The sequence below is a fragment of the Coffea arabica genome, chromosome 3e (genome assembly GCF_036785885.1).
Source record: "Coffea arabica cultivar ET-39 chromosome 3e, Coffea Arabica ET-39 HiFi, whole genome shotgun sequence".
Lineage (NCBI taxonomy): Eukaryota > Viridiplantae > Streptophyta > Magnoliopsida > Gentianales > Rubiaceae > Coffea > Coffea arabica.
Genome location: NC_092315.1, coordinates 21,552,242 through 21,564,366, shown reverse-complemented (window position 1 = coordinate 21,564,366; position 12,125 = coordinate 21,552,242). Strand labels below are relative to the sequence as shown.

The 12,125-nt window shown below is 40.0% G+C and overlaps 2 protein-coding genes and 1 long non-coding RNA gene across 3 annotated transcripts; all 3 read left to right on the top strand.

Annotated features, from left to right (window-relative positions):
• Positions 1-7,248: 7,248 nt before the first annotated feature.
• LOC140038444 (uncharacterized) lies at positions 7,249-8,768 on the top strand. Its single transcript, XM_072083801.1, has 3 exons — positions 7,249-7,849; positions 7,968-8,079; positions 8,258-8,768. The coding sequence occupies exons 1-3, from the start codon at positions 7,249-7,251 to the stop codon at positions 8,766-8,768; spliced, it is 1,224 nt and encodes a 407-aa protein (XP_071939902.1).
• Positions 8,769-10,148: 1,380 nt separating this feature from the next.
• LOC140038697 (uncharacterized) lies at positions 10,149-10,583 on the top strand. The gene is made up of 3 exons (XR_011842262.1): positions 10,149-10,228; positions 10,328-10,457; positions 10,537-10,583. It is a non-coding gene; the product is annotated as an uncharacterized lncRNA (long non-coding RNA).
• A 25-nt stretch (positions 10,584-10,608) lies between these two features.
• Positions 10,609-11,574, top strand: LOC140038443 (uncharacterized). The gene is made up of 5 exons (XM_072083800.1): positions 10,609-10,663; positions 10,715-10,872; positions 10,962-11,175; positions 11,264-11,359; positions 11,447-11,574. The coding sequence occupies exons 1-5, from the start codon at positions 10,609-10,611 to the stop codon at positions 11,572-11,574; spliced, it is 651 nt and encodes a 216-aa protein (XP_071939901.1).
• Positions 11,575-12,125: the final 551 nt, after the last annotated feature.

The following is a 12,125-nucleotide window of genomic DNA, read 5'->3' as shown; positions in this document are numbered from 1 at the left end:
TTTTCGTTTTCAGATGACCGTCGAGCCTTTGCGCGTCTCTGAGGTCCATAGCTCCCTGCCCCGTTGGACTTCTGTCATCCAAGTTATCGAGGCTTCTCATCTTAAAACGACCTATGCAGCTCATGCATCCAAGATGTATCGCCGCTTCGTCTTTGCTGATTCACACATACGCTTCCTTTTGATTATGTTATTGTTTTATTATTTCTCCCCGCTCACATGTAGCTAATTCCCCCCCCCCAACTGCTTTTTATCTTGTGATGGATAGGGTGTAAAGTTTTTTCCTGTCGCCTTTAATGATAATGTTTCTCACATTGAAGGTTTGCTTTTCCCTTTCAAAAAGTACTGCATAAGTGATGCTGCTGTTGAAGAAATTCCCAGACCTGCTCCGCCCGATTTGTATCGCTTCTTTTGGATTATAAACAGTGCTACCCTGATCAAAGAGGTCTTTGAGCCCAAAACGCTGACCTTTCCGCCTTATTTCGATCTTACCCCCTTCACCTCCTTCCAGCATTTTGCTGATAGCCAGATCTCTATAAGTGAGCCGTTTCCCCTCGGTTCTTTTATGCTACTTTTTGCATTTTACCTTTTTGTAGTTCACACTACTTGTCATTAACTCTTATGGCTTTGCTCTTTGATAGACATGATGGGTGTTGTTTTGTACGCTTTGCCTGTGAAGGAATCGCGCTCTGAGGTTCTTTCTGTTGTTTCCAGGGACTATGTTGTTGCCAATCAGAGGTTTTTCTCCATACTAATGCTCCTGGTTGTTTTTCTCTTGTCCTTGTACCGATTTGCTTTTAACATTTGCTTTCTATTTTCCCTCCAATAATATGCCTATTCTTTTGACACTGATCGGGGAGATTGAGTCTGAGGAGGGAGGATCTATAGTGAATGCAATGAGATCCACTGAATCGAAGCCAGTTATTATTGGTATTAGAGTCAGAGTGAAGACCGACAACTGTGAGTTTCGGATGCTTATGCCTACACCTATGTTAGTTTCCCTTTTTTTGTTCTGTTGCTTATTATCTTTTCTTTTTTACTTCCTTCCAGATTTGTCCCTTTGTACTAAAGCTACTTCCGTTGTTTTGGTTTCCCCCCAAATTCAAGAAGCTACGCATCTTGCACGATGGTTATCTAGTCCTGCTTTTTGCATTTTTGAGAACCAAGAAAAAAAAAATCCCCCTCTAACTGGTGACCACCTCAACTTATTATTACTGCTTTCTATTTGTCTCTTTATAGGTACCGTCATAATTGTTCTGAAGTAATGACTTCGGTTTTGGAGAAGAAATACTGTAATCCCCTCCTACTTCTCCCTCCTGTTGGTGACACCATGCTGGCCACCATTTCCAGTGTTGCCACAACAACTCATTTTGTTAGGGACCCTTCCCTTCTGATATTCTTTTACTTTTTTTAAAACTTTTTCCCTATTATTGTGACACCACTTGTTCCGTTTTTTCCAGCCTATAAGTTCTGCATGGATTAAGGGCCGAGTTATTGTTGATCGCTTACACAGGCTATGGAATTTGGCCTGTCCATATTATTTTGCACCTAACAATTTTATTGGGACTCTAGGAATCTCTTGTATTGCCTGCCTCAAGGATCTTTATACTTTTCCTAGGTGCGGTAATGCTACTTTTTGGTTTGCCCTCGCTTCTATTCGCTTGGAACTAATGAATTTATTTCCTACCTGGTGCCTCCTTTAACAAGGTTTGATGTATCTTTTATCCTCAGAGCGCGTGTTAAGTTGGATATTGCTGATGCTACTGCTTCCATCAGTGTTGTTGCTTTGGGTTACGAAGCTGAGAAACTGATTGGCTTTACTGCATACCAGTTGAGCCAATCGAAATATGAGGTGCGCTTTAGTTTGGTTATTTGTGCTTGCTTGTCCATTTCGCAGTATATATGACACGCATATTTTTCTATTCCTTTTTTGCCTGTTGCAAGGTGTTAGCCTAAACCTCCGAGTTGCTGATACTCTTGATGGAAAAGAATTGTTATGCTATGTTAAGCGTTCTCCTGGATTCATTAGAGTAACTGGAATTAGGTTTACAGTTGTTACGTCTTATTTGGTTGGAGGAGCTGCATCTGTTGGAATGTAAAATGTGTTTTTCCTGATGTCCTTAGAGTTTAGGTTCCTTTGTGCACCTACCAGTGACTTTGTTTATGATGGGCTTTTGTTGTGATGTAATGCTCTATATCTTTCGCAAGGACCAATTATTCCGTCAAGCGAGCCTTTTGTATTGCCATATCGGCTTCGCTTTTTATTTACTTGTGCTTTAAAAATTATCTGAATCTCCCAGGCAGAATTGGTAAACGCAATCTGGATTCCTTTGAGCGCAATACAAAAAAAAAACACTTCCTAAGAAATTAGTTGCCTTTAATGTCCGTCTATATAGAGGAAGAGCAGCACAAAAAAAATTGTTCCCGCTGTTATCGATTGTTCAGCCAATAAAAGGAGAATTATTTGGCCGATTAGTTGGGAAAAATGAATTAGAATGAAAACTTATTATTTTTGTCCTCCGTGGAAAAAAATCGCTTATGCTAAAAAACAAACCCATATGCGCCGGGAGGGGGTGTGTGTTATAGCCCGTTGACTCTGTGCATATGCTTTGGATCGGATTTCAAACTTTTCTATCACAAAACGTCCCTGCCTCGTTCTTTTTTCTTTTGCCCTTTTTCCTGATACATCATGCAGTGCTTGTCTGTTTGTTTGCTTTGTAGAGAGGTGTTCGTATATATATTTTTTGCCACATTAAATGCAATTCGAAAAAACTTTCTATTTTCACGTAGCTGCAGGGCCGCCCGCTTGCTGCAGCACAAAAGAGCTTCTGCCCTTTGGAACTTTGCTACCGAGGATTACTATATTTGTGCTTGGCTGCCATCTGCTTTCATGTTATGGCAGGTGCGTTTGTATTGCTACGTTAGCCTTTATCCTTTTTCCTCCTCCTTATTACATTCACCACTATCCTTCTTACTATTGTTTCTCCTATCGTTTCCACTTGCTCTTTCTGCGAGGACGAAAAAACTCTTCCAACTTTGCCTGTGCTGCGCCTCTCTCCAGTGAATATACTCTCTGCGGTACCTACTATCACTTGCGCTAATTTTTTCGCTTCCAGTAAACTAGCATTTTCTTTTTTAGCTCCTTGTTCACAGGGAAAGCCTGACTCTTTTTTCCTTTTTTTTCCCCCTTCTCAGTTGCCGACTTGAAGAAGCCTCTGTGGGTGTTCCTCTGCATTCTACTGCTGTTCGTGTTCCTGCTTTACAAGTCTATCAGGTTTTACATTTGCCTCTGTTGGCTTTTAGGTACATACATTTTCTTATTGGTTCTTTCTACCATCTCATGCTTGCCATGCAGCCCTCCTTGTTTCATGCATTCTTTTGCATGTCTACTTTTTCGAACTTTTCAAACCAGTTCTTTTTTTTTCCTCTTTGTAGCTGGTATTTATTTGTTTCTGGCAGCTTCCTTTTCTTGTTTGAAGTATTTTTTGGTTTTTTCTGCTTTTCCCATATGGCTGTGTTTTTAATATTTTTCCTATTAGCAATACAATGATGGTATATAGCTTGTTACTAGATTGCTTGTCACTTTTAACTCCCTTGTCCAGCTATGTTTTTTTTCCCCCTTTTTCCTCCCCTTTGCAGCTCGACGTCTACTTTTTCTCTTGCTTTAAGCTGGTTGCCTGATAGACAATTGGTTTTTTTGTTCCTTTGTTATGCCTACATTTTTAGCCTCTTTGATAGTATGTTAAGAGTTAAGCGACTGTATAGCATTTTGTAGCAGCCTGTCTCTTCCTTCTACATCCCTGCTCCAGCTATCTTTTTTTCATATTTCTTTTGTTTGCAACTGATGACCTATTAAGGTTTGCCTTTATGGATCGTAATGCGGCCCGCCGCAAAAGTTATGCTGAAATGCCACAGCATTTAAGAGATGAAATTCTACGTCGTAGGAGAGAAAAGTATGCTGAACAGAGAGCGCAATCATCTCCTGTTCATGTTCCTTCGCCGATAGTATGTCAGCTGAAAAAATTTGAATAGAACAGGAAGGGATACATTTCTAGATCTAAAATTGACACTAGCGGTGCAGTCTTATCTCGTCCAGCGGACCAGCTACTCGCTTCTACTGCTATCCAACCATCTACTAATATAACTATTCTATCTCAACAATCTGTTTTTTCTGTTCCTTCGCCTCAGCCTTCACTTCTAGCTCCTGGAGGTCTGCTTTTGCCTCGATACCTATTCTCTCCTCCTGCTAGCCAAACAACTTGGAATACTTAATTTTTCTTTTCTCGTTGTTCCTTTCCCTGCTTGTCTTTTCTTTTTCCCTTTTCATACAATGTTTCGCTCGTTCCAGGGTTTTTATCTACTTCTTTTTGTTCTTGTCAGCTTCTGATAGTGTTGTTTCTCAAGAAGGCCCTTCCTACTTAACAGCTGCTCTGCCTGGTTCTTCACCGGCCAGACCTGTTCAACAAGGACGGCCTGCCAAGAGATCAAAGCCATACACCGCGAAATGGTCCCACTTAGAGAAAATTCCAACTAAGCCTCTGACTCTTCCTGATGTACCACATTGTCGACATTGTAGTGCAAAGAGGTTCTATCTTGAACCTCTGGGTTTTTGTTGCTCGAACGGGGGGGTTTCACTTGTATAGCATGCGCTGCCTTATGATCTCATTCGCCTTTTCACTGGGACAGATGAGGAAAGTACAGAATTCCAGAGAAATATTCGCACGATTAACAACAATCTTGTTTTTACTACCTTTGTTGCAAAATACGATAGAAACCTCACAAAAAATAGCCATGGAATTTACACATTTCGCGTTCAGGGTCAGGTCTATCACTTGCTTAACAGCCTTTTGCCTTCAGCCTCTCCTCCTACTGGTATTCAGTTGTTATTCTATGACTATGATGAAGAGCTCTCGCTGAGGCTTCAGGACTCGCCCCGTTCACGTGGGAACACTCTTGAATTTCTAATGCACGTACTTCAGAGGAATCCTTATACTGGGTTCTTTAGGAGTCTTCGTGAGGTTCCTCAGCTTGAGAAACATAGGATCATACTCAATTCTGATCCAGGTTTGGACCAGCGAGTATATAACCTTCCAGCTACTTCTCAAGTAGCTGCGATTTGGACCGAGACCGATGACCAGGATCTCGAAAAAAATGTCCACATTCAGGTGTACAGCCATTCGAGTACCACTCATAGGATACAACATTATTATGCTTGTTATGACCCCTTACAGTATCCGCTCTTGTTCCCTCACGGGGAATCTAGGTGGTATCATGGTATTCCAAAGAAGCCTATTCCGCCTAAAAGAAAAAGAAAAAGAAAACCTGATGAGGACGATATGCTAGATTTTTCTCTTATAAAAGGACCTTCTGATCTGATTGCTCTTGAAAATGCAGGTATTTTCAAGTGCTTAAAAAAACTATATCGTTATTTCTGCTCCCTGCCCATTGGTCCTTCTATTAAACCAATTTCTATTACCTTTATTTCCCTTGCAGTGGCCGAAGAAGGGAAGGCAAAACGAGACACTGTGTCGGCAAGAGAGTATTACTGTTATAAGTTCCAAATGAGAGAAGATGATAGGTCGATGCTCTTACACGCAAGAAGGTTGTTACAGCAGTTCTCAGTTGATGTTTATGTTAAAATTGAAACTTCGAGGCTTAATTTTCATAGAAAAAAACAAAAGGAGGTTAGGTCTGAGATACTTAAAGGAGTCATTGATGATATGTCCATCGGCTGTAGTACTGGGAATGACGTTGGTCGTAGGATATATCTTCCGGCCTCTTTCATTGGTGGCCCGAGAGATATGAAGCGTAGATATCTAGATGTTATGTCTTTGGTTCAGAAATTTGGTAAATCGGACCTGTTCTTGACTATGAACTGTAACACAATGTGGAAAGAAATACAAGATAACTTGAAATACGAAGAAAAGGCTCAGGATATGCCAGATTTGGTTGCTAGAGTTTTTGCAAAATTTGAGGTTCTTAGAACAGAAATTGTTAAGAAGAACCTCTTTGGTGAAGTTGCAGCCTTTGTTTATGTAATTGAGCACCAAAAAAGAGGCCTTCCTCATGCACACATGCTGGTTATTTTGAAACCAGATGCTAAGCCACTTAGTCTAGAAGCATACGACAGGCTGGTTTCTGCCGAGCTGCCTGACCCAACAGAACAAAGCTACTTATACTCCCTTGTTATAAAACACATGATGCATGGCCCTTGTGGGTCACTAAACAAAGATAATGTCTGTATGTGAAATGGAATGTGTAGGAATCGTTATCTAAAGGATTATGTTGAGCATACTACTCATTCTGAAGATGGCTACCCTCACTATAGGCGAAGGTAGAATAACCGATCTGTTAGAGTGAGAAATTATTATCTAGACAATAGATGGGTTGTCCCCTACACTCCATACCTTCTTGCTCTTATAGATTGTCACTTAAATGTCGAGATTTCCTCAACTGTTAAGCTGGTCAAATACTTGTACAAATATGTGTACAAGGGACATGACCGAGTCAGTTTTCATATTCATTCTGAGGATGTTTTGGAAGATATAGACGAGATCCACGAATTCCAATCTGCTAGATGGATAGCAGCTGCTGAAGCGATGTGGCGCATTTATAGATTCCCTATTAGTGAAATGACGCATTCTGTTTACACGCTTCAGCTACATCTTCCTGGCGAACAAATGGTTTCTTTCCACAGAAATTCGAACCTGTCAGATCTGATCAACAGTGCAGTTTTTTTCAAAAACGATGCTGACTGAGTTTTTTGTCATGAATAGACGAAGTAAGCAGAACGCAAGCTTAAATGTCTATATCGGGAGTTTCCAGAGCACTTTTTTGGCATTCGGATAGGAAAAAATGGACTCGCAGAAAGCGCAGAAAGGTGATCGGAAGAGTGGTTACCGTTAGTTCCAATGAAGGTGAGCGATACTTTCTAAGATTGCTCCTATCTCATATTCGTGCGCCAAGGTCATTTAACCACCTTCTCACTGTCAATGGACAACTTGCGTCTTCCTATCGAGAAGCTGCCTTTCGAATAGGGTTGCTTCAGTCAGATGCCTATATAGAAGACACTCTTGACGAAACCAGTACATTTCACATGCCTTGGTCGCTTAGAGCCTTGTTTGCCATGTTACTTGTTTTTTGTGCTCCTTCCAATCCTATTAGTTTATGGAAAAAATATGAGAGGGACTTATCAGGTGATTTCGAAAGAAGTGGACTTGCAAGTGGCTATGATCCTGCTTACATTAGGAGATGTGTGTTGATGACCTAAATAGATCATTGGAGCAGATGGGTAAACGCATTGGTGATTACCATCTGGTTCCTGATGATCTTCTGTTTACCGACCATGAACGTTTGACCAAGGAAATTGAAAGTGAACGAAATATTCCCTTTATAGATGATGATTTGCTAACAGTTTATCAATTGAACGCTGGTCAGCAAACTGCATATAATGCTATTATGACAGACATCTTTTCACCTGATGGCAAAAGTTTCTTTGTCGATGGTCCTGGAGGAACGGGTAAAACCTTTATGTATCGTGCCCTCCTTGTTACGTTGCGGACACAAGGCCATATAGCATTGGCGGTTGCATCATTCGGGATAGCAGCGTCTATTCTTCCTGGAGGAAGAACCGCGCACTCGCGGTTTAAGATTCCTCTTGATGCATCAAACACTAGGACTTGCCAGATCAGTAAGCAGAACTCGACTGCTAAACTGATTGTCATGGCCAAGCTAATCCTGTGGGACGAAGCTTCAATGGCAAAGCGAGATACCAGTGAAGCATTTGATTTGCTCCTTAAGGATATCATGGACAGTGATAAACCATTTGGTGGTAAAGTCATCGTTTTTGGCGGTGACTTTCGTCAAACACTCCCTGTCATTTAGAATGCAACACGAGATATTCAAGTTCAAGCCAGCTTTGTCAATTCTAACGGAGAATATGTGAGCTCTTCTGGATAAACCATTTTCAGAATTTCTTCTTAGAGTGGGCGAAGGGACTGAACCTGAGGACGAAGATGGGAGAATATCTCTAAGCAACGACATATTAGTGCCATATGATAGCAAGGATAATTCTCTTGACAGGTTGCTTTCTAATTCACGCCTTTTATATATATTAGCATACGTTGCTGCATTATAATACTTTCGTTGGTATTGATGTGCATGCGCCTATGGGATAACTGTACGGCTACGTATTATAACAGCGTCATAGGCTATCCTGCCACAGATTGTATTTGTCTTGACTAGCTCCTTGATCACACAGGTTAATAGAATCAATGTTTTCAGACTTGCGGCTTTACTCCTTGGACCCCTATCTAATGATAAATAGGTGTATCCTATCCGCAATAAATAGTGTAGTTGATGATATAAACCAGATGATAATTGATCGGTTCCCAGGTCAGCCTTATACTTATACGAGCACTGATAGAACGCTTAATGAGCGAGATCAAGGAGATTATGAAGATTTTCTTAACTCTTTGAATCCAAAAGGCCTCCCTCCTCATAAATTAATCCTAAAGGACAACTGTCCAATCATTTTGATGCGCAATCTGAACCCAGCTGAAGGCCTCTGCAATGGCACTCGCCTAATCTGTAAAGAGCTCAGGAAAAATACAATTTGTGCTGAGATTGTCGTTAGACAGCATCGAGGCAAAAAGGTTTTGCTTCCAAGGATTCCACTTCAGTCAGCTGATAATGAAAAGAATGGTATTCCTTTCAAGAGGATTCAATTCCTAATTAAGCTTTGTTTTGCAATGACTATTAATAAGTCCTAAGGTCAGAAACTAGATTATGTGGGAATTTATTTACGTGAACCGGTCTTTTCCCATGGACAACTGTATGTTGCTCTATCTCGTGCAAAAACATCTACAGCAGTCAAGGTTCTCATTGTACCAGGGACTTATAGTGATTCTGTGTCTTGTGGCAAAACGAGAAATATTGTTTATCGTGAGGTTTTGCAGCTGTCTAAACCATCATTTTTTTGACTTGGTTAGCTCTTCTTGATTCACTCTCTATCGATCTGCACTTTTTTCTTTTAAACTGATGTTGTTTGAACATTTAACGAAATACTTATAATGTATTTGGCCCTTATAAGTAATTAACTTGTTCCCTCTAGGATGTCTGAGTTACTGAAAATTGCTGATGTCAAGCCAAAAATGCAAAATTGGTCTGCCAAGGTTTTTGTCAAAGAAAAGATGCATCCTGGTTCAGGCAAGACTAGCCCGACAAGATATCAAAAATTTGTGCTATCTGATTCAGAGGTTTTTTCCTCAGCCTCCTTGCTTCTGACACCTTTACCAAAGGTCCAACCTAGACTAATCCATTTCACCTTATTTGCTAACAGGGTTCTAGGGTCCAGGGTATCCTTTTCAACAATGATACTGAGAAGATGGGTTCGAAGCTGCAGTTGTATAAGAAATAACATATCTCCAATGCTGAGGTGAGAGAAATTGACGAGAAATATCATTTTGATGGAATAACCATCCAATGGGTTATAAGCACTCGAACTGTTGTTGAGGAAGATGATGATGAAGATGGTTCTGTCTTACCTTTTCACTTTGATTACGTACCTTTTAAGGACTTCCCGCTCTTTGTGGATTCAAAGAGTGAAACTATTGGTAATCCCACGATAACTTCCATACCTGTTACATTTTTTATAATTATCAGATGCTCCTTTCAAGCTCCTAACTGTTTTAAATTTTCAACATCAGATGTCCTCGGAGTTGTCATTGATGTCCAGTCCACTGTACCAATCAAACTTCAGTCGTAAGATTCATATGTTCAGCGGTTTGTAATCATTAATGAGGAGTGAGTTTCTAAAAAACTGTTTTCCTGTACTTGGTAGCTTCTTTTCAAAGTGGCATCTAAGAATAAGAATTCAAGTGCATGCGTTATGATTTATTAGGATTTCGTCCATATTTTTTGCAAAGCAGACTGCAGCCAGTTGTGTTATCTCTCTGGAACAACTTTGTTGAAACCGAAGGCAAGAATCTTACACAGCAGTTAAAGAATCGCCCAATTCTTATTTGCCGCAGGCTCAGAGTTGTCTCTTATAATGGTATCATCAATTATGCTGCTTGTCAATTTATATACATTCTAGCTTATTTCATATCATGTTTCGTTTATTAAGGTACTTTACATCCCTCTTTCTCGTAGGACTTGCGCTCTCCACTAGAAACGATTCAGTTCTTCTGATTGATCCGCCTGTTGGAGATGCAAGGCAGCTGAAGAATTGGTAGTTAGAATCGTTTCCTTTTACCTCTTCGCTTTTGTAAACTTATCCATTATATATCGTATCTAATCACTGTTGATCTGGTTTTATTCTCTATGGAAGGGCAATGAGGAATGAAAACCAGTTTGCTACCATGCTTCAGGAAAAAGCATATAATATGCACAGTCCGAGTATGTTTCATCAGGCAAAACAAAAAATTTCCACTATCCAGGGTGTTCTAGCAAACTAGAAGGTCATTATATTGATATGCTTTTTTTTTTTGGGACCAGCAAAAGCGTCATGTGAATCTATTTCTATTTTGATGTTCACAGCTTTCTTGGGTGAAGGCTCGTTTCTCCTTCCAAAACATATTCCAAAATGTCATCGTCAGACGTCGGCCAGTTATGGCCACACTTATACCTGCAATCATTGTAATGAAAAGCAATCTGCAACACCAAGGTAAGCTATGTCTTCCTGTTTACTAAACATGAACCTTTTCTGTGGAAATAGTTCCTACTTTGTTTCACGGTTTTATCTTTCAAACTAGATGCCGCTTTGATGTTGACCTCACTGATGAGACCAACGTCATGACAGCCTCTGTGTTTGGAGAATTAGCTGAGCAATTACTTGGAGTTACTGCAGTTGAGGCAATGGATTTTTTTAACAAGGTTTATACTAAGCTACATAAAGCAAGTGTATATTGTGAGCCCTTTGTTACCACTTCTTAATTAGCCACTCTTTCTTGATTAATACTCAGAATGAAGAACTCCCCTTGGAATTGCTTCATGCCACGTTGAAATCCAAGACATTCATTGCTCAGGTTAAGCCTGGAAACAGGAGAGATGATGGGACTTATCAACGATATACAATTGTTTATTACTTTGAGGACACTTCAGACTGTGAACTTGCTGAAGAACGATCCTTATGCAGTTCTCATGTGCCTAGTCAGCTTTCTGCAGCTGATTCTCCAGGTCGTTACCAAATAGTTATTATCTGTATAGTGTTTTTTCGCGCTCAGGAACTTTTTTTTAATTACTTTTCATTTTTTTTGTTATACAGGAAAACCTTGTTCTTTCCCCAAGGGGCAACTCTGCCTTGACACAAAACAAAACATTTCTGAAACTGATGGTCAATCTTCTACGATAGACTCTTCAGGTGGTTCCTATACCTTCCATGAATGCCTATTTTTCATTTTTTTTTAGTGTTTTAAAAATAAGAAAAGAAAAATCCCTTCCTTTGCAGATAAGCCGTGTGGTTCCTCCAAGACTCGCGTTTGTCTTGCAAACAAATTTGAGCTCGGCGAGGAAGCCGAAAATGCTGCATCAGAACCTTGTGCTTTCACAAGCAGCAAAAAACCAAGGAATGCTTGATCTACTTGTACTTATCAAAAAGTCTTTTGTCATAACATTTTCTGCTGTGTAAACCTATCTAGCTCTATGTTCTTATGGATGCTTTCCCTCTTTGTCAGTTTCTACACATTCATTTGCGCCATCCTGCTCTTGTCCAGCGGCTTTTGTCGTATTATTGTGTACCATGTAGACTTATCTCTCTTCGCTCTGTTATTAATCCTCTTTTATCGGGAACATTTCTAGTTTATTGATCTGCCATATATCATCATACTTATATTCCTTATTTGATCATTTAGCTAAAGGTAATGCTTTCTCAAAATCGCTTGCACATGGCTTCATATCTCTGTAGCCAGAAATATAGAGTTTATGCAGCTAGGCAATAAAGGCTTTTTAATGCAATGCACAACTACTATTTGCTAGACAATGAAGTCGCACCTTTTCAACCAACTTCATTAATAATAAACCCTCACCTTTTCTATATTTATGATCCTGAACATGTATAAAATGTCTACTCTTGCTTCTATCTTTTGATAGATGACATTCCACGTACTTTTCCTTTTTGTTCCGCTTTT

Coding starts and splice junctions, on each gene's coding strand:
- LOC140038443 (XM_072083800.1), top strand. CDS start 10,609: ATGGCCACACTTATACCTGCAATCATTGTAATGAAAAGCAATCTGCAA. Junction 10,873..10,961: donor CAATGGATTTTTTTAACAAG/GTTTATACTAAG, acceptor ATTAATACTCAG/AATGAAGAACTCCCCTTGGA. Junction 11,176..11,263: donor TTCTGCAGCTGATTCTCCAG/GTCGTTACCAAA, acceptor TTTGTTATACAG/GAAAACCTTGTTCTTTCCCC.
- LOC140038444 (XM_072083801.1), top strand. CDS start 7,249: ATGTGTGTTGATGACCTAAATAGATCATTGGAGCAGATGGGTAAACGC. Junction 7,850..7,967: donor TAAAGTCATCGTTTTTGGCG/GTGACTTTCGTC, acceptor AACCATTTTCAG/AATTTCTTCTTAGAGTGGGC. Junction 8,080..8,257: donor AAGGATAATTCTCTTGACAG/GTTGCTTTCTAA, acceptor TTGATCACACAG/GTTAATAGAATCAATGTTTT.